At 25.6% G+C, this 23,343-nt stretch overlaps 2 protein-coding genes across 3 annotated transcripts in view; both read right to left on the bottom strand.

Annotated features, from left to right (window-relative positions):
- Positions 1 to 1,719, bottom strand: part of LOC132929375 (uncharacterized) — a 208,479-nt gene extending 206,760 nt beyond the window's left edge. The window contains exon 1 of the mRNA XM_060994694.1: positions 1,492 to 1,719. Within this exon, the coding sequence (XP_060850677.1) occupies position 1,492 (1 nt within the window). The 5' untranslated portion in view covers positions 1,493 to 1,719. The remainder of the gene's footprint in view (positions 1 to 1,491) is intronic.
- Positions 1,720 to 11,165: 9,446 nt separating this feature from the next.
- On the bottom strand, positions 11,166 to 22,183 carry LOC132929672 (DNA polymerase theta). Of its 2 annotated transcripts, XM_060995183.1 has the most exons (26): positions 21,772 to 22,180; positions 21,172 to 21,283; positions 20,902 to 21,017; positions 20,702 to 20,826; positions 20,514 to 20,642; positions 20,236 to 20,440; positions 20,036 to 20,168; positions 19,797 to 19,952; positions 19,327 to 19,539; positions 19,044 to 19,265; positions 18,766 to 18,974; positions 18,523 to 18,693; positions 18,168 to 18,318; positions 17,866 to 18,109; positions 17,682 to 17,808; positions 15,867 to 16,777; positions 14,980 to 15,299; positions 14,727 to 14,917; positions 14,479 to 14,611; positions 14,217 to 14,398; positions 14,063 to 14,155; positions 13,830 to 14,001; positions 12,513 to 12,664; positions 12,173 to 12,437; positions 11,947 to 12,104; positions 11,166 to 11,855 (listed from the first exon to the last, which is right to left on the bottom strand). In XM_060995183.1, exons 1-26 carry the CDS (start codon positions 21,826 to 21,828, stop codon positions 11,730 to 11,732), a joined length of 5,073 nt encoding a protein of 1,690 aa, XP_060851166.1. In that variant the 5' UTR covers positions 21,829 to 22,180; the 3' UTR covers positions 11,166 to 11,729. The 2 variants fall into 2 exon arrangements, with proteins under 2 accessions (XP_060851166.1, XP_060851167.1); XM_060995184.1 differs by lacking the exons at positions 11,166 to 11,855; positions 11,947 to 12,104; positions 12,513 to 12,664 and having other exon boundaries at positions 12,295 to 12,437; positions 21,772 to 22,183.
- Between the last annotated feature and the right edge of the window lie 1,160 nt (positions 22,184 to 23,343).

The raw sequence follows: 23,343 nt of genomic DNA, 5'->3' as shown, positions 1-23,343 counted from the left end.
ATTGAGCTTATATCTACATTTATAATTAGTAAATTCTCATGAGAGGTTTTACCAAACACCTTATAAAGTATGTCATCAAAATATATTGTATTTTACCAATAGGTATATAAAAAAAAACCAACTCAAAAGTTAATCAAATTTTTTCATGAATGAAACAACATGCATAATTAATCTTATATTTTGAAAAATTATGAAATATAAGTAAATATAATAATTTGATATATAATATAAATGTTGTAGACAAATGAAGTGGTTGAACTAAACCAGTGCAGGCGTATTTATGATTTTTCAATTTTTGATGATTGATGGATGAGAGCAAAATTTTATTCACGTATTAAATACCTACATAAAATAAAACTTCATAATATGGTATCAATTCTTTCACTGACAACTAGTTTTTATAAGTAAATTGAAAATTAATAGATACGTATAAGAAATTTAGTATATATAGTTTATAACAAAAAAAAAATACATTTTTTAATTACCAGACAAATTATTATAATATAACGATTCTGTATCAGATGTTTAAACAATACAAAAAAAAAATTGGCACTGAGCAGTTGTAAATTTCACATAAATTATTTAGCCCTGATATTATACCTATACACATAATACTTCATTTTTAAACATGTTAATACATTTTATTCTAGTCAACAAATATACATATTTTTAAATAAATATTTATATTTAATTTTATCAGTTGTATACTCGTATAATAGTATAATTTACGAAAACGTTTTAATGCTTGATATTAATGTGTAAATAAAAATATTTAAGGTACCTATCGCGTTTTTATATAAACAAAATATAATTTTATTTTACTTTAATCATTTTTATAAAACACAAATTAACTTGTTAACTGTATAAATAACATTTTATAACTCTGTATAAAATCATTAGAACTCGTTAAAATGAAAATGTGCATAAAATTCAAAATTTTATATTTATCATATTTTCAGTAAGTAATTTTGTTTTTCTTTATAAAATAAATTTTTCTTAATGCCTCAGATTAAAAATTAAAAATTCATAAACACTAAAATTGAAAAGCTTTTCAAATTCTTTACAATAACTTAAAACTTTACTTAAAATAATATAACTGTATATTTATTTGAACCGTAAATCAATTTATTGTTTGTTATAGGTGCAATAACGTTTATGATTGGATTGGATTGTATTTAAAATTATAAGTTTAAAAATTATTATTTGCGCATTGTACTCGTTCAATTTTATTAAATAATAAACCACTGTTGAAGTTTTTTACACAGTATTACAATATTTGATATTTAATTTTGGAATTAAACTAATAATAATTATTGTATATTATATACATAAGCACATAAATATAATCTATACATATAGATTTATTTCAGTAATCTTATTCAAATTTTCGAATTAAACACTCATTTAAAAAATATTTATAATTATTATATTAATTACACAACTATAATAAATGGACGTAAATACATATACCATACATTTATTAACACTTACTTTGACCGATTGAATCGCTTCGAAGTTATGGTAAATTGTTTAACATTGTAGTTAAAATTATGATTCAATTGAAATGGCAAAATTTAAAACACAGAAAAATCGAAACACAAAAAATCAAAAATAGTCACAGCCGATCTCAAAACATCGGAAAAACGTATTTACGGTACTTATATAAAAACGGGCGAGAGAAAACACCACCGAATACTGCCGAACACGCCACTCGACTGACGTGGAAAACCACGAGGAAATCTCGCGCATACCCGAACGTTAGGGACTGTAATAATATACTGAAGCGGCAGTGCGTGTGTCACCGCGAATAAAACAGGATACAATGTGTAATTGAATTATTATTGTAATGAAAAGTACGGTTGATTTTGTAAAAAAAATTTTCTATAATATCATAAATAAGATATTTTTTTTTATATTTATCAATTTATAACTAATGATGTGTCATAAATTCAAAAATAATAATCAAATTCGATCATAAAAATATATTATCAACTATAATTTTAATATGGTAATTTATAGTATAATCGCCCGCGAAAATTTTAAATTGTAAATTGTTATTTCACAACGGACGCTGGTTGGCTTTAAAGAAAATCAAATTACACCAATTACAATCAAAATAAATTTGTTGTATCAAACTTAAAATGTAACTAAATACAAATATATTTTTAGTACCTTCTATTATAACCACAATTAATAAATAAATATACACTCCCTTTATTCGTATATTTACATATTTTTGTAAAACAAAGAAGTCAATAATAATATGGTATTGTACAAATACAAATGCGCGGGCGAGTTAATATTTTATAATACATTCCGACTACGTATATCTACATAAATCTGTGCTCAGTGTGTATTGTTATTACATAATTTAGTTATTAAATTGTTTTTGTATTATAACTACAGAATTATTACTCTTACGCAACAATTTTAATAGAACAATACCTGCTATGACTATATGTTATAGTAGGTACACAGAACACTTCATATTTATTGTTTAGAATATTAGCGTAGCGGTAGACTAGTACTATTAGAAGCTACAATCAATTGATTAATGTTTAATTATATTTATGTAACTGCTCATTGATATCTCAATACTCCATTATTTCCATACATAATGCGTTCAACAGTGAAAGTATTTATTATTAGTTATTACAATTCATTTTATAACAAAACAAAAAAATCCCATTTATACATTTGATTTTATGCAGAACATGACTAGTCTTTATTACTTGTATTATATCAATTTAAATCAGATACAACTGTATAACAAAAATTGTAAAACAATACAGCCTGAATTTCAGATTGTTTAACATAAACGTATAATGTATTAAATACATACATTTGAGTCTACAGTTCCTTTAATATCTGAGATACATTTTGATAGATGGCATAAAATCTTGTTATCATGTTAATATTTTTTATACACAATAGTTAAATACTTCCTTTTTAAATATGTAATACCGAAAACATTATAGTCATCGTAATAATATGATTATTGAGATATGAGAGTATACGAGTAAAATGCAACGTCATTGCTTTAATGTCACTTACTTTGAATATAAAGGATCCTTAGCCACAAGCTATGCGAATGTGTTATATTGATTGATTAAAAACTTTTTTCTTTACAAGGATGCTTGTTTTCTGTAATCTAAAAAAAAACAAATTATATTTATAATAATAAAACTACAGTTTGTAATGTATAATTATAATAATGTTACTACTGAACAGAATATCAATGTACATGGCAATACTTTTGTTCGTGTAAATAATATGGTACATATGTTTTTAAAATTACATCTACATTTTTCATCATATTATTATTAAAATCTGTAGTAATTCCCATTTATTTTTAAGTGCGAGAAAAATTCAAATAATATTTGACTAACCCAATAATTTAAATAATATACAACGAGAAACATTTTGTATTCTATCTTTATAGTTTTTTTTTTTAAATAACATTATTGACACTTTTAAGATTACACAACACCCTACAGTTGTTATATTGCCAGAAAGTGAGCATTTTGTCACGTAACGTAACTTTTCTTCATTCACCAATCTATCAAAATTTAGTGGTTTAATGTTTATTTTCCATACAGCTTATTCGAATTTGATAGTGTTTAAATAAATCTTATTTCAAGAGTTTAAAATATTTATTTTGGTAGTGAATTTAACTTAATTAAGTAAGATTTTGTATTAAATGTATCTATTTTAATAATTTATGATTATGAAAAATGAAAATCTCACTCTTTTCAACTTTTTTATACGCATAATATATTACAATAATATTGTATTGTAACCCTAAATATTTATTTTAATCAAGATATATATTTACTTATAGTTAATATACACTAAAAATAAATAGCTCGTGGACAAGGATTTAGTTTTTATTTGTTATCTTGGTGTTGATCCAATTATTATCTAAATTCCAAGCTTAATGTTGGCTGGAGTCATTACAGTTGGTCATATCTATGGACCAATATAATTTAGGTCATAGAGTATTATTGGTCCAAAACCATTTAATTGTTATTTAAAAAAATAACTAAAAGAAAGTTCAATAAAACCTTGCCATACTGACGCAACTAATATATTTTAGGTTTCCAATATGTTCATGGATGTAATACAAAAGCTATTTTCACGGCATCGCCTGTTCTATAACAAACAAAAAGGTAAGTAATAAATATTTTTCAATATTTTTTTAGAAAGTAGTATAGGTACATTATTATGATTTTCAGGGTTGTAATATTTGTCTTATAATTTTTTCGAGTATGCATAGTATATTATAAGCTTAATTAAGTATCTCATCAATGTTTTATAAACATTCTGATCTGCAATAGTGTGAATTTATAGAACTCGGGATAATGTGATCACGATATACAATGCGTCAAAACCTTTTAAAAACATATGTTTTTATATTTCGTAATCTATTAATCTCCGTACATTAAAAGGCTCCCCAGGAACGGACGTGCAAAAATCATTTTTCAAGTACGTATAGAAATATATTATACATTTTTCATAACATAAGAGATTCAATTAAGTTTAATAATTACATTTTTCTATAACGTATGTACGTACATCTAACATAGCAATTAACGGTATTTTTATACAAATTATTATTTAACATATTTTAATGTTAGAGCATAATCAATTAATCTATGCCTTTAAATTGGCATATCTACCACTATACTTTATTTTTATTATAAAATGAAAAGTTCTATACAAGGTGATTTTCTTGTAGCAGAATATAATATACTGTCATTCAAAAAATTATAACACTTAAAAACTAACAATAAAAAATATTTTTAAAAAATAACCTCAGAATCAAATCCTTTTAATTACAGTGACAGCTGCATCAAAATATACATATTGTGTTAAAATGCTGTGTATTTATAATTCTATGAATGAATAATATCAAAATGTATATAGTATAGTTTATATGAGAAAAGTGTTACAGGTTTATAATATTCAAAAAAATTATGTCCATGGTGAAGGTATTTATTTTTATTCGTAACAATTTTTTGGTTACTACTGTTCTGGACCTCAAACAAGCACACAAAACCAAATCCTGGTGTAATATTTTCCGTTTCAAAAACGACAAAAACAATAATTTTTGTTTTTATAATGATATTATTTAGAAGCTATTGACCGGCGTCATGTATAGGCAATTTCAGTACGTCAACGTGTAGGTGACTTTCGCACGGTATCTCACGTTATCACCATTTAACAAATCTCATATTATTTCAACGACAATATTATCATAAAGTATTTATTTCCGTATAGTTAAAAAAAAATTCAAACAATGCGATAGCTGAATGATTGTTTTAATTAAACTATAATCAAATTTATAAATTATTTTATAATAATCCTGTTATTTTAAAAAATTTACATACATATCACTATTGTTTACAATATATTTATTAAATGGGTATATATTATTATATATTTTTAGGATTATAATATTAAAATTAAAATATAGATAATCATATTATTTTAGATCAGTTAGTATTATTTTTTTTTGTGTTTGTTTACTCGGTGTTGAGGAAAAACTATGATAAATATCGACCCAATAAGAACATATTTTTATTATTTTATAAGATCTACTCTTGAGGGATCTATTATATTTATATTATATAACGATGTATTACAAAATCTGTAGACAATTCATATATCAGTAAGATATCTAACACATTTGGTGCGTCGAGTATATATAATATATTTAATTTCTTTGTATATTTTCAATAATTCCCTTGTATAAAAATAAATCAGTAAGATTAAGTCTAAATACATTTTGATAATAAGAAGTAATGTAATTTAGAAAAATAATAATTCTATCCAACCTTTTTAATTTTAACCGATTATTTATCAGCCTTTTGTAGTCAAACATCTTATCGCTATAATCTTGACTTAAGATTATGTTTAAGATCGTTTAGAATTTGTTGTATATATATATATATATATATATATATACATATATATGACTATATGTTGATCCGGCTCTGCTATTATATAAATTCCGTACTTGTACTTCGTAGACTTGTACACCTTTAAGAATATAACAAAAGCTAATGTATCATGTATGAAGCTAAACCTATAGTATACAACGATATCATGGTAGTATGGTACCCTAGGGCACAAGCCTCTAAAGAATAAATAAATAATTGAACCACTTATATAGGTACCCGTTTAATATATATAAAAATATAATTTACGTGCATGTATAACTTAATTATTTAAATAGGGAAATTATATTGAAGGCATCAAGTGCATTTAATAAAATATTATTATTGTCGGACGATTTTACAAACTAAATCGTTGATAAATATTTAAAAACTATTTTTGAAATTTTAAGCTGAAAAACCTATACACACACAGCAATGTACTAATGTGAAAGTTTTTTTTATATTTAAGTTGTACGTTTTAAAAATTGCTCGAAATTACCGTGTACGATGATGTACGCAATCGTTTGGAGTTTAAAACCTTTTAAAGTCCCAGTATAAATGCGTGTTGTAAATATGTATTTATGACTACAGCATATATAACTATAAAAAAATATACATATAAAATATTATAATATTATATAAACATGAAGTAACTTACTCGTACACACTCGCATAATGTCGTTAAGCAATATATTTCAATATTATAAGTACATAAAATATGTATGAAATGTATTTTTAACACGCCCGTCTTAACACCGACTATTTACTATATCTACGAACTGCCGTAGATATCGCAATACATATTATGTAGTATTGATGAGAATTAAAATCATTGAAAATTCTCTCGAGACATTAGACGCACACGCTAAATTTATATGGTAAAAAATTATTACCTGAACTCGTGCAGTGCGTTATTTGTAGAACATAGGTATACACTTACACCAGCTATATTCATTTGAATTCATTTCGATATTACATAATATTATATCTCACCTGTTTATTAATATCATATTTCTACAGCCGCATCATTCCCTCAACTTGTTTCATTTATACACTCAGCTACATCTTCAAGTTGATAAAATAATTGCCATCAGCTGTGACCCACACCGCACACTCTATTTGATCACCCTTCCCACTCCCTTTGTGCAGATCTCTTTCTGCCTTGGCAATTCTCTCTCGATTGTCTCACTCGCAATATCCAACTTCCCCGCATCAGCATCCTCTTCGTCACAGTCGTGTGCACAATGATTTCCATTATTAATGACGCCTCAAGCTTCCTTACTTATACAACATTCTGTATCATTATTAATTTGTTTTTTATTTAATTTAATCGATCCGTTATGGAACTTGTTTACTCTAATAATAAACGTTCTATAATATTGTAATAAAAAAAATTAATGGAATTTCCAGTTCATTTTTATTTATCATTATTTCCATATTCGCTGCTTACTTTAAAACAACAATAAAATATGTAGTTAAATAAATGATAAAATAATTATGTATTTTTTAAAAAATACATAAAATATAATAGTAATAATAAATCACAAATTAAATACTAATTTATCCGAAATGGATAATACTTTTTATAAAGGCGTGTTTATTTTATTATTAAACTGCTTCTCAGAATTTTTTCAATTTTTTGTGAACCTCGATATAATATTACTAAAAATGTTTAAAAAGTACATCTTTCATACTTTCATTAATATTAATAATTTTAATAAAAACAATCTATGACTTTTATTTAATATGCAGTTTGAAATGTATCTACATAAATTAAAAATAAGTTTTTAAATAACCCAAAAAAATAGTTTTAGAAAAAAACCCGGTGAAACAATAGAATTTGAGAGCTACATAGAATTTAAAATTTTACATTAAATGCAGATGTTTGTTAATTTTTCAATAATTATGTATACCGTATTCGATATCTATTTAATTTAATATAAAATACCAATATATCTACCTATATTGGATGAAACAGCCCAATATTATAGAAAAAGAACATATAGGTAGTTCTTATATTATATTATCTGAATGGTCAGGGTGTTTAAGAAAAAAAACATACTCATCATATATATTATTAATAATATATACTACCTAAGATAAACATTAAATACGCATTGGACTGTTATGGGAAATATATCCACGATTTCCCAATGGTTAATAGCCTTAATTTTCCACTCCGCTAATTCTAAGTTATATGACCATAAATAATATAACGTTTGTTGAACTTACAGTACTTTCACGCCATGTTAAGTTTATAGATACCATAAACTCGGTTGGTGGTAACCGATAGTCAATAATATCCATATATTGTTGTAACGAAACTGATACAATAATAGGTTAATTTCAATTTTGACAAGATAACTGATAGAATATTGAATAGTATAATATGAATAGGTAATAAAGTATGTACCTACACTTATATGTAGGGTCCTCCAAACCTTTTTACTCAAGGGGTGGCTTAAAAATTAACCTCCCCCTCAAATATATGTCCTGAGTACTCGTCTTACTCGTCTTGTGAATAGTAATAGCTGGTAAGGTTAAATTGTATAGTGTATACCTAATACCTAACCTAACCATATGATTTTTAAATTGCATAATAATATGCGTACTATATTATAATAGGTACCTGTACTGCACACACATTATACGGAAATTTTGATCGATGGAATATTCTAAGCCTACACATATAATTATGTACAATTATTACAAATACTACTATTATGTATTACTCGTGTCTTATATGACCTACTATAGGCTATCAACACGTCGTCTAATCATAATATTGTTCTACGCCACAATAAGACTACTATCCGACCGTCGATTCGCATGTATATAGGTTATATATTATAATAGTATATATTATACTCGGGAGATATCATAAAATATAGTCTCGTCTCACTGAAATGGCAAGCGCGTTGTTTGATTATTATTATTTGTTTTCATTAATTTGAGCGCAACAATGACATTATCATCATTCATCACCAGAGACGTATTCATTATTTTCATGGTCCGGCGCTAATTCCCCCCTCCTCATTTTATTATTATTATTATAAATGTCAATACAAATTAATTATATACGGTGTCACGGCGGTATAGAGCAAAATAATAATAAAATAAAAACTGAAAAACAAATTCAACAAAAGAAAAGTAAACACATTTGATTACCAACGAACATGATCACTGCAGTCCTCGGGACACAGTGCTTAAATCGTTACACATTACAATCGGCGCATGTAATGACATGATAAAAAAAAAAAAAAGTTTTCCAATAACGTTACAATATATACTTGTTTGTTGCGAACAATTAAAAACGAAAATGTGCACTTACAATAATTTGCCACCGACGCCGATCGTCTCCAAACACCACCTAAAGACGTATCACTATCACTTGAATATAATACTTATGCGTATTGCGTATACGTGGTGAATACAGTAGCAGCAAACAACGAAATGCGACGCCTGTTTTATGAAAAAAAATGGTCGGATTATAGGGTAATAGACATGAATACTATTCCAATATATTTATTTATTTATATTATCAATTTCAGTCACCTAGATCATATTATGTGCCAACTACGAGGACCCGCATAATCCTATCCATTTATTCGAAGAAATCGATGCAATATAATTATATTATGAATAATTGTCAGTCTACCTGCATAATTGAAATTATTATTATTTTATCCGGTGAAATATATTATGTACCAATAGGATTAGTAGGAACTAAAACAATTGTTGTAAGTACCTACTAAAAATTGGTTTATAGTTTTATTGAGTTATTTAATCGATTACAAATTATGAATACACAACTATTATTGGCGATATTTAGAATTTATCGTATCTATCTGCAATTATTATAATATGTATATTGTATATTATAGTATATCCACAACTATACCTACCAACATAAATTTGTAAATTTCTATTCAAACCTTGTTAAACTAGTTCACGTAACGCTGAATGACGATTTTTCAAAACATTAATATTATGCATAAAATATAATATTTTATTTATTTTATAGATTTGACGGGCTGAGCCCTTTAAAAAAAATAGTACATAATACATTTACATTTTACATACAATAACAACAAATGTTTATTTTACGATACACTAAAATTTATGAAAAAGACGTTTCACAAATATATTTAATAATTTAAGAAGTGAAGGAGTGGTCTACATTTTTAATATGAAGCCTGTTATTGTGGATTATCGTCTTTTCGTTTATTGTATTCACATAATATTATTATTGTACAATACGTACGAGCACCTATAAATTGGTACGTAAAATCCGATTACAACTTTCTTGATGACCGTGATATAGTCGTTATACAGTGTGTGGTTCACTGAACATGCCCATCCCCCTCATTTTTACTTTTAATAATGTATTTATTCAAATTCTGATTTTTGAAAGTTTTTAATACACTTATAGACAGTATTTTCTGTATTACTAATTAAAGTGTATCCTGCTATTGTGATAATGCGATAGAAACTTCAATTTTTTTCAAATTAAAACCACCTTTTTTACTGTAAATTATTAAGTAAATACATTTTTCGAAATGACCTTAATTCAAAATTCGTGCTTTCTTAGTTAAAAATATTTATATTTAACATAATACTCCTTAAAAATGGTTTTACAAAAATATGAAATACTTGTAATATTGGATCTAGTATTTATTATACTTGAGCCATTTATACAAATTATTAATGTAACATTATAACTAATTTTCAGAGCATTCATTTCTTCTAAACCCATTTTCATTGACTTATTATTCTTATTAGAGGTGAGTAGTGAGTACACTAAGTTAAATAGCTCAAAAACTATAAAATATGAGCATTTTTATTTTTATTTATAATTATAATATTATTATAGACACAAATATGTCTACACTATAATATACCATCTAAAGTTATTTCTCTATACCAATTATACTTGAAATACTATCATAAAAGGGAAGAACTAAGTTAAGTTGAGTATCCAAAAAACAATCTACTTTAATTAAAACTGTCCAAGCCATTATACAAATTTAACATTTATAAATTTTCAAAAAGGAAATACTGAAACATCAATTATAATAATTGGGATTAGATCAATATTGTTCCATATATCTGTATAATGATATATTATGATGTTGATAGTTTAAGCTCTATTTGTACATTAATATATTAAATATATATGCAGGTCAATCAATATTGTCAAAATAAAATACATAGTACTAATAATAATTTAAATATACACAATTTATTATTCATAAAATAAGCATTACATAAGTTATACCCCAATCAAAATATTAAAACATATTATTTTAAGAACTCATCACTAAATGTTCCTCAGTAAATAACATTGTATTAAAAATAATACAATCTTTTCAAAAGAATATAATATAAGATTTTATAAAGACTAGTTAACATTATCACAATACCAATTTTGGCTGATTCAATAATATGAAAATCAATTAGAACTAAAAACTAAAAAAAAAAATTGTTTTTTATATAGAATAAAAAATAATTAAATTAGTCCAGCTAAAAAGTATTTTGATAATTTAAAACATGCACAATATAACACTAAATTAAACATAAATGACACAATAAAAGGTAATAATGATGATAAAATAACAAAAAAAAAGTTATAACATGCAATGTATTAAAAAAAAAAAAAAAATAGTTTCAGTGATTATTAAATGTTCAGACTAAAAGACACAATACAGTATTTATTTATTTTTATCTAATAAAAAAATATTTGTATTAATCAAAAAAATCTGCTAATAATAAACTGTAAAAATGAGATCATTATTTTAAATCACCCCATGAAGAACCTTTTCTAAATTTTACCGGCAAAGGTACACATAAATTAACCGCAGACTCCATTGTTTTGATAATTGTTGAACAAGCTTCATCAAGAACAGTATTTTCAACCTAAAAACATTACAAAATATTTCAATAATTTAATGGTTTAATATAGTCATAAAATTGAACAACTATTGTACAATGTAAAAAAACTACTTACATCAAAAATTAGTTCGTCGTGCAAATGCATAACTAAATGTACTCGTGAATTGAGAATACCTTGATTGATAATTTTATCAACTTTAATCATTGCCATTTTTGTAACATCAGCAGCACTTCCCTGAATAATTGTATTAATTGCCTGACGTTCAACTTGAGCTAATAAAAATGTATCAAGACATTAGTGTTAAAGTATATATTATATTATTTTGTAAATAGAAACGTACATTTTATCTTTGGTACTTTACTATTAATTTCCGGGAAATGTCTGATTCGTCCACTCAATGTCTTTACCAACCCCATTGATCTGCATTGTATCAGACATTCATTAAAATATTTGTTGACACCAGGAAAAGTACTTTTGAATTCTGATATTAGTTTATGTGCTTCATCTTGAGTAATCTTCAAGGTTTCACTCAGAGTTACTGCACCCATGCCGTACAACATACCATAACAAACTTGTTTGGTTTTTTGCCTGAGTTCATCGCATACCTGAAGACACAAAATAAAAATGTATCCTTAGCACAAAATTAAATATAAGACATACAATTATATTTTTACACAAACCTCAATCTCTGGGATATTATGCCATTTGGATGATAAATTTATGAAAACATCACCAGGAGATGTAAGAGCAGATAACAATACAGAGTCCTTAGATAAATGAGCAAGTATACGTAGTTCGATTTGACAAAAATCTACCGATACCAGTGTTTGATCTATAAAATACATATATTCTAAAATTTAATTTTGTTGCTTTAATATTTTTAATATGTACAAAACTAATTTAAAATTGTATAATTATAAACTAATTTATGATGAATCGGCACTGCATTTTCTCTTTTAAAAAAAAAAAAAAAAAAACACTGTATACTTAGTGGTAGTTTTTTGCCAAACAAATAGTTCTATTTTCAGCAGAATCAATTTGAAAATATTAACTAAGTTATAAAAAGATAATAGGTATAAGATTATCTTACATCTAATTATGTAAATTATGTACTATATCATTTTTTTTTTTTGTAAGATATTTTATAATAAAAAATATTAATAACAAGATCATTAATTAGACTAAGCATGGAATATAGATTATTGTATTTTAATAATTGGTTACTTCTCACTACCAATAATATTGATAATATAATATATAAATATTTATCGTATCCTTAAAAAAAATCTATGAAAATTAACTAAATATGAATTTTATGAAAGTCAGGAACCCAATGAATAAATGTTTAAAAAATGTCAAAAACAATTTAATATACTATTTGTAACCCAGTCCGGGTTGGATTAACCAAGCTCGGCCCGACCCGGAAACCATTTGTTTTATAGGTCAATTTTTTATAGTTTTTTTTTTTTTTTTAATATTGTATTCATAAACAATAACTATAATTTTACTTATAAGTTATAACAACATATTTATAATAAAAACATTTAACATAATTGATATATAAAAATTCTTCAATATCAAATATCACTTTATTATTTACACATTAAGTACTTTGAATAAAAAAATTAAATAATATATATTATAACTAAATTTGAAGAACAATTCTCCAATTTTCATAGAAATCCGGTCCGGCCCGGCTTCAACTACATTTAAGTCCGGCCCGGTTCGGCTTGTTATTTTTTGTCCAAAAAAATGTGCGGCCCGGCCCAAATTCCACCCAGTTCAGGCCTAGCCCGGCCCATGCAGGTCTTTAATACTCAGTAAATTTTCCCATTATACCCAATATGTTTTACAAAAAATATTAAACAAAAATACTAAACAACATAAATCAAATAAGATTTAATAATTTTAATCTTGCTTGACTTATTGTGTAGAAATTACCTACTAACAATAAATATTAATAATTAATATTCAATGATAATATCAATGAAACTAACCTGGCTTTGACACAAATGCTGATCTCAAACTTAATATTTCATTCTCAATGATATAGTCTTTAGGTATATTTTGTAAATTGGGTTCATGCATACTTATTCTACCTGTATTAGAATATGTATTGCTGTCACAATAAACACGATCATTCTCAACTGTTAAATACATATTGATATGCTACAAAATGAAAAAATTAATAAGTAAATGTTTTGAAAATATTTACTTTTATTATACTTACAGTGTTTCTAAGACAGCTTAATTTTCGCCAATTTTGAACCAATTCAACCAATACATGTGGTGAACTATCTGTTAACTTCAATTTTTTTTTTACCTATTCAATAAAATCTAAATAGTAAAATCTCTTATTAATTAAATTAACTGATAACACTTACTTTGGCCCATTCTAATGTGGATTGCATATTAAACTTTATTCCAGATTGTTCAAATCCTTGTTTAGAAATATCGGCCATTAGCTTATTTACTGTATCATTTAACTCTACCAAATGTTCTTTGTTTAAACCAAAACCATACAGTTCCATTTTTGCTAATATAATTTGTATAGGCATCTCTATATCTAGTAGCAAATTAATAATTAATAAATTGTTATTACTAAGACAAAAAATATTTTGTAATGTGAACTCGATTTAGTTTTACCTTTAAACGTTTTGTAAATATATATTTGTTTAAGTTGATGTCTTAAAGTTGACATTAGTTTATGAGTGATAAATGCATTGAAAACTGCATCATTAGTTTGAATAGTGCCTTGGAAATTTAAATTCCATTGAATCTAACAGACATTTTTTGGTTAATAGAATTCACAATTATAAACATATTTACATTCTTATGGATAAACAGAAACATTTTTAATGTAAAAATAGTAAATACTGATGTATATAACTTACCAAGTTATCTAATGAATTTTTTTGTTGACCATTTATTAGCCAATCAGCAACAAAAGGATCTCTGAATTTGCAAACAGGATTGATGTTGCAACATTGAGAGATAATTTTGTAACTTAATTTAGCATCAGTTATGTTAACAGTTAAATTTTTATTAGACAACAACTTTTTCAATAGACTTAAACCAGATGGACCTATAAAAAAAAAGCAATTTTTATATCATATTAAAATTGTTGAAAAATAAAAATAAACATACCAGTCTTATTAAAATCCACATAATGTACAACTGTTTGTTTATACCACGTAATGGCAAATCCATTTAATACTTGGTCTTTAAATTTAAATAATTTTGTTTTGTTACTATTTTCTAAACTTCGTCTAACGATTCTAGCACCAATTTTCTGTTCTGTATTAATTTCTTTAGATACATTCAAAGCTAACGTTATTTCTTTTCTGCGTTTAATATCTGGAAAATGATCTCGAGCAAACAAATCAATATTCTCCATCAATTTAGTTTTATATGCCCATGTGTCGAATTTTGAATTTGCATTAGCATTAGGTTTAATTGGAGATTCTCTAAAATAATAAAAAATAATAATAATTATCAAATACATCCACATATAAATAATAAATAACATAGGCTCAAAAAAAAGAATAACTAATCATAGATGTAACTTGGGAGGCTTGAAGAAACTGGATTCCACTTATAATATTATCAACTAAATTTTTGCTAAACAATTTAAAAAGTGCCTAAGCATAAGCTTGTACTAATATGAATATTAATTAAAATGAAAAATATTTATTAGTATTACAACAGAGTGAGGGTGATCATATTAAGCTGAGAGTACATGATTCACTTTTAATGATCCGTTTAAGATAGTCCGCAGTGAATGATTAATGAACAATGTAAAAATAAAATCATCAAAAATTATCATCCACATTAATAATCAAAGAACAAAGTAGGGTAATGATTAATGTTGAACTCATTTTTGCGTATAGTAAATCATTATTGTTGAATCATTAAAAGTGAACTATGTAAAAGCAGTTTCACCACAACTTATTTTGCTATCAAAAAATATCTAGACTTCAGCCCCTTAACTTAAAAGCTGGCTTACACATATATAACTAGCAAAAAAATCATACTTTCGAGGAGATGGTCCACTAGATGTAGTGTCTTGGGAACCTGCAATCATGTCTTCAGAGTCAGATATAGTTAAATCTTTACATGTCATGACAGCGAAGTTAGTTTTCTTCGGAGATATTATTGTATTTGACATTGAATTAAAAGTATTTTGAAATGCCAGTTGCATTACACTTTCACTCATTTCTGTAGATATTATATTCAAAGTTGTATTCGTTTTTCCATTGTTATTCAGTAGTTGATCAAGTTGTGTGTCAATCCTTATTGAATCTGGAAACATTGTGCTTTCAAACAAATTACTTTTCTCAGGAGGTCTACTATAACTTGTTGAGGGTTCTTCAATTTTTTTATTTTTCGGTTGAGGTTCTATAAAAATATCACTTAAACTATCATTTTCATTTTGAGAGTCTTCGTCTCTTTTTCGTTTTTTAGACCCAACATCTCTTTGGCTCATTTCCAAAATAATTTCTCCTCCAATATTACAATCCCATTTCTCTTCTGGTTCTGTGGGTATCTTGAAGTTAATCAACTCAGTTAAATATGAATCACTGATTGATTTATTACTAAGATTATCTGAATTATATTTTTGACTAACATTTACAGTAATACTAAATTTAGTATTTTCAAATGACCCTTCAAAAAGATCCATACTTTCTCGTTTATAATCTTTATTAGTTACTTCTTCTGTTTTAGTGTCTGCACAATCAATTTCAGCAAATAATTCAACACTTGATGAATTTGATAAATTTTGAACAGAAACATTTACCACAGATTTCACTGGTTTATTACTTTCTTGACTATTTTCAATCACAGTAACATCTCTTGACGTAGGACGTATCTTCACAGTAGTATCTAAATCTTCTTCTTCAATGTTATTATCAACCCAACTTGCTGATTTAAGACCAAGTTCTCTCTAAAATATAAAATGAAATAAAGTAATAAATAATTTTATTAAATGTATATTCAAAATTAATTCTTTAACAATTTATTCAATAAAAATTAAAGAGGATGTATTACCTACATGTTTTCTCTGTTTTTGTCAAGAGCGTAACATAATAACATAATACATATTCAGAAGTCCTTATTTGGCTTCATTAATTTACTAAGATAAATTTACCTATTATTAAACTAAAAGTTAACAACATTTACTGATGTTTGCTGGAGATGATTTTCAGTATTCTAATTTTGAGTATGTTATATTATGTAGGTAAAATATTACAATTTCAAAATGTTCACAACTTATAACTAATAAACTTTATAACTGATTTATTGTTTAATGTGATTTAACCAAACTAGACACCACCTGAAGTTATTCTTACATAAGACAGGTTATATGAATATAAACAATAAATATTGTGTCTGATGGCACACATAAATAAAGTAATAGCACAAATTTAAAAATATTATGTTCAAATTAGATGACCAATACCTGGTAATGATTTATACAAGACTAGAAAGATTAGCAAAATAAATTATGATTTTCATCTGAATCAATTCCATCTCCTCTCTAACAATTGCTATCTTACTAATAAACATTATGAGTATGTTACAATAATAACTGGATTTATTATATTTATTGATTTGAACTTTGGACACGATTATCTATACATAAATACTTCTAAAAAGTATCTTTTACAAAACTTATTAGTTATTATACATTTGCATGACTTGCGTACAGCACATTCCAGTAAAATACAAGACTTCCTCTTAAACTTAATTATTTCATTGAAGTTATATTTCTATTAATTGATCAAATTATAAGAAAAACAATTAACAGTATAAAAATATTATTTAGTATATTATACATTGAATCTTACCTGTAATAGATGTCTTGCTTCATTTATAATAAATATAGCAGCTTCTTTTTCATTAAGAGCGAAACGTCCAGCTAACCAAATATTTTTTCGTTTATCTTCATCATCAGTATTATTATTATTTGCATTACTAAAAAAAAAAAAAATAAGTTTTAAATGTATTCATAGGCTATTTAACTGTATTTACCTTTGATATGGAATTGCTTTAGTAAGAGTACGCTGTACTAATCGCAAATCAGCTAATGCAAGTTCGGGAATGTTTTGTATTCCTGCATTATATAATGTCCGAGCAGTAATTGAGTTTAAACAGTCCAATCGTAACAACTCAACAAGTTGTCTTTGTACACCAAACTGTAGTCTTTCGGAAAACTGTGATATTAACAATTCTAAGGAGGACCAACCAAGTCTCTTACAGAACTGTGTTACCATACCTAAACAGAATAAAATAAAACAAAACCTATAAAATTAAAACGTTATAATTAATCTCACCTGCAAAAGTAGAAGATGATTGCTGAAGACTTTGCAGAAGACCTTTAGATGTACCATATTTTAAAACTACAGTGTTAATGGGAACTTCATTTATTAAATCATACAGTAGAAGTGATGTATAAAATCTTCTATGAACAGCCAATTTATGTTTCTAAATACAAATACAATCAATTAACTATGTTTCAAACATTAAAAAAATAAACCATTATTTTAAATGATATGCAAACTAGATTAGTATTTGTGTAATTCTATAGTATAACACATATTTCAAACTTAAAATAATAATAACTTTTCAGCTTTATCAACTAAATATCAAATAAATTTGATTGCCCTAAAAATTAAATGAATAACATACATCTGAAGATGTACTAAAACTGGTTCCAGTCATAGCTTTAACAATGAATCCCTCTTCGATACCGATCATGTCTCCTACTTTACGCATAGAATGTGGTAACTTTTCCCATACTCCCAGAACTCTAAACCAATCCAAATGTCCAATCTGATCACTAACTGAATATGGTGTAATCTAAAGTATGATAAATTAATTAATTTTATTTAAAACCATATTATAACAATATTTATAAATAATCTGTCTTACTAAATAAAGTAAATGAAGTTCAGAGTCAAGGACAAAATTTTGTCTTGCTTTATCTAGCTCTTTAATCAATTTTAGACCAATTTCTGGTGTAACAGATGCTGCAAGACAAGCTTGACCTAGATTAGTAGGAGCTAATTTATTGTCACTTTCTCGTACAAATTGATTTTCAATTAATAATTTTAGACACTCATGGATTGGAGTTTCATTCACTAGAATTAATATTTAATACCAAACTCATAATAAGTTAAAAATATTTGATTATTATGATTAATTCTTACAGTTTTCACCATTTGATACATAAAGTAATGTACACTTAATATACTCATAAGCTTCTTCTGTAGTACAAACAACACAACCAGCAACTACTTCTAACAACGCTCGTTTTAAACAGCTAGAAAAATCTCCAACTCCTAGACAACTTTTAATTGGAGGAAGGTTTTGAGTTGCAATTTCTTCACCCATTCGTCGTTCATTCTCATTACATATTAAATAACTTTCTCCTAAAATAAAAATAAAATGTTTAAAATAACAATAAAATTAATAAACTTAATATTTACAAACCAGCAGTATCAACACCCATACGACCAGCACGTCCAATCATCTGTCTATACTGTAAAATATCAATAGGAAATCCATGGCAATGAGGTGATCTTACAATCACTCTCCGTGCAGGCAAATTTACACCAGAGGATAAAGTTGACGTGGCAATTAATACTCTCACTATATTTTGCTTGAATGCACCTTCGATTATGTCCCTTTCGTCCATTGTTAGACCTTAACAAAATTATGAATATATTAAAACTTAAATACTGATAAGTTTTTGCTTATTTAAATATTAATAATTAATAAAAAATAGCTATAGAATTATACCAGACAAGTTTGAAGGAAATTATATTAACATTTTTGGTCTTATGTGAACAATATAAAAGTGTGGTATAATTAACTGTCTTTATATATTATTACTAAACTTAAATAAGCATACAACACAAAATTTGTTCAAATTATTAAAGGTAAATATAATAAAAGATTACCTGCATGATGAAAAGCAACACCAAATGAAATGGTTTTACTTAAATCAGTTTCTAGACCAACGGGACATCTCCGAAGCTGTTCCAATACATCTCCTAAATTTTCACCATTTAATTGATTCCGTAAATCAATTCCAATTTTTGTTTTATTAACTCCACCTAAAATTTATAAAGTAATATTTTATTTTTATTATCATTCTTTAATTCTTCATTTAATTAAAAATATATGCAAACATAGTTACCTAATTGTTTAATTTCAGATGCAATTTCAAGAGCTAAAGATTCGCACCATTTTTTTGTAAAACAGAATATTAATATTGAATATCCTTGAAGAATTGTATCAATACACAAATATTTTACATCATCTGGATCATTCTAAATACAAAATTGTAAATATTTAGTATAGTTTAAACAGTACAATTTAATATTTATTATTCATTACTTTAATAGTAATACTAGGTTCAATTGTGTGACTTAAAGAAAGATTATTGGCATTATATACATTTTTTCCAATTTTTAAATATTCTTTTAAAGGAACTGGGCGAAAATTTGTCTGATATAATGTAGCATCTAACCATTTTGCAAGCATTTCTAAATTTGGCAATGTAGCAGACATACCAACGATTTGAATCGATATATTACTTCTTCTGTAATCAAACATTTTAAAGATAAAATATCTATAGGTAATTAAATAAATAAAATGTAGTTTTAAGTGCTTACATTTTAGACATGTACTTTATTTTTGTTAATAATAATTCTAATAGGTAGCCTCTATTTGAATCACCTAGCATATGTAATTCATCTACAACTACACAACCGACATCTTGCAGTCCATCTTCCTCCATTAAGCTAAAATCAAAATCATTGTCATCAATTTTATAAACATTAATTTCTAATATATAACATACCGATTTATTATACCATTAGCTTTTTCAATAGTAGCAATAGCAATATTTACAGAACGTAATCCACCTGTTGGAGTATAACTACCCATAAATCCAGCAACTCTTTTGTTTGTTCCTTCAAACAATTCCTATAATAAAAAATTAAACATTAATTGACTACTAATTCAATATAATTATAAAAATAATTCGATAAAAAAATTTACTTGAAAATATAACATTTTTTCTCGTACAACTGATACAAATGGAAGGATTATTAAAACTTTTTTATCTCTTTCTAATACTGTCTGCATTGTTAATAATTCAGCTACCATAGTTTTTCCTGAAAATATCATAACGGTTAGTAAAATGTATTATATAAATATTATAAACTACTACTGAATAATACTTATATTAAAATTTAAAAAGTAACCATAAAATAAGAAAAACTATCAGTATCAAGAAAACATATAGAATGTAATAAATAAAATCTTAACCAGCTGATGTAGGTGCCGAGTAAACCAAATTGCGTCCATCCAAAACACCGTCACTAGTTAGACATTCCACTTGCCAAGGAAACATTGATACAATACCTCGTTTTTTATAGTTCTAAAATGAACAAAATATTATTTTACTCTCTTATGACTAATGACAATGTACCAAATACAATTAAAAGGATTCCATACCCACATATGTGTTGTTTTTGTCTTATAAATGTATAATATTAAAAATTGAAGTTCAGCAGAACCAATATTAAGTTGTTAGCTTTAATATTAAAATGAATTTACATATTATCAAACTTAAAGATGAAAAGAATCATACATCTGGTTTTTAATGAAATTTAAATTTTAAGTTAGTTTTAGTTATGCAAAACATACAATTTAAAAATGATCTTAACTCAATTTAATATTAAAATATCGTAAAAAGTTCAAAATATAAATATAAATAAGGTTCTAACTTTAAATTATACAATATGTTAATTCACTTTTTGTCAAAGTTAATAACAAAAAATTGGTTCTACTAACTTGCTAAATTATATGTTTGTAAGAGGATAACAACATGCACATGTGATGTTCCTTTAAGTATAAAATATTTACTTCTACGATTTGGGCAGGCAAACCCCACGAATCAATACTGCACAAATCATCAGTCATTATAGGTTTTTGTGTTGAATTATATTAAGATTGACTATGTATTACAGTAATATGTAAATAAAATAAAACTGAAACAGACTAATGCTCTGCATTATAAGTCATAATTCGATATGAAATATGAATGTGACAAAACCAAAAACATTATTAAAATATAATTATTATTGACATTTCTTGATTGTTTGAGACAACACTACGACAGTATTAAGTAATGTAATTACACTATGTAGATTGTAAATACATAGGTAACACATACTTAATATGGCTTAGTGCATACTGCATTTGCCATTTAGTAAAATATAAATTCCTTAATAATTATTACTTAATAGTATATGGTAATTGTTTTTATTTACACGTAAAAAAATATGTTACAACCATTGATAACTGATAAGGGTAATGTTCAAAAAATTAAAATCAAGATAAGAGTGATATTTTGGCGCAATTTATCATTTTTGACACCATGAAATAATCGAAAATTCAAATTTATTCGATTCACGACATATATCTTTAATCGTGTTCACGACAGAAGTACGTCACCTATATTTAATACCATGAAATAATATAGTAATAATAGTAATATACATTCCTAAGTTTTAATAATATACAATTTTAGATTTATTGTAATTTGTAATTATTTAAATTTTAGAACTTAGTTGAATTTAATTTACTTGTAGCAATGATTGTAAATATTATGTTACCAATTCAATGTACGGAGTACTTATAAACACGGCTATAGGATACTTTTGTCTATTACTATATTATGCTATATTATAATCATTATAATCTAGAGCCGGGCTTATGGATTATGAATTGTGATAAATTAATAACTAACTAGAAATTCAAAATTTAAAAAAAAAACCGAAATTGTTATGCATATTGATTATTGATATTTTGCAGATATCAAAGGCGGACACGTATTTTAAATTATGTGAGTTACTGAGTTCTATGACAGTCTTCAATTCTCTATATAGATATAATATAAGTATACAGAATGTTTTAATATAATATGCTGTCTATAGTGTTTACTGTCTACTATACCCAATAGAGTATAGACCTTCGTGAAACTATGTAGACATTATGTCATTATATAATAAAACATATAACAATTATCATTAAAAAGTGAATAAAATAATTTCAGAAAATGAGCGAACACCTCTAGGACATTTGCCATTTGCCTAAATGAGAAATGGAACTTTAAAATACCAAAATACCTTTTTTCAATTCCATGATCAAAATTTTGATATTATATGCCACTGAATGTCAGTATGTCACTCATGATCATTGATCGCATTGTTGTTTGACACTCGTTATAACTTTTCACGAATGATGAATACTAAGGTGATCGGAATAAAAATATTCGGAAAAAAATCACCAATCCTAAGAAAAAAAACCTCAAAATAAAATATTAGTTTCTTATAATATTTTAACGATAGGTGGTGTATAAGATATGAAAACTTCAAATGTTTATAAATGTCATACCTATTTTATTTTATTAAAACATATGTTTTTAATTAATTA

Source organism: Rhopalosiphum padi, chromosome 4 (genome assembly GCF_020882245.1).
Source record: "Rhopalosiphum padi isolate XX-2018 chromosome 4, ASM2088224v1, whole genome shotgun sequence".
NCBI classification, from domain to species: domain Eukaryota; kingdom Metazoa; phylum Arthropoda; class Insecta; order Hemiptera; family Aphididae; genus Rhopalosiphum; species Rhopalosiphum padi.
Note: the sequence above shows the minus strand (reverse complement) of the source record. Positions and strands in the feature narration are given on the sequence as shown.

Excerpts from the sequence above, each read along its gene's own strand:
- LOC132929672 (XM_060995183.1), bottom strand. The coding sequence starts at position 21,828 with ATGACTGATGATTTGTGCAGTATTGATTCGTGGGGTTTGCCTGCCCAA. Across the intron at positions 20,643-20,701 it reads GCTAATGGTATAATAAATCG|CTTAATGGAGGAAGATGGAC; the intron begins GTATGTTATATA and ends TTTTGATTTTAG. Across the intron at positions 15,300-15,866 it reads AGTGGACCATCTCCTCGAAA|AGAATCTCCAATTAAACCTA; the intron begins GTATGATTTTTT and ends TTATTATTTTAG.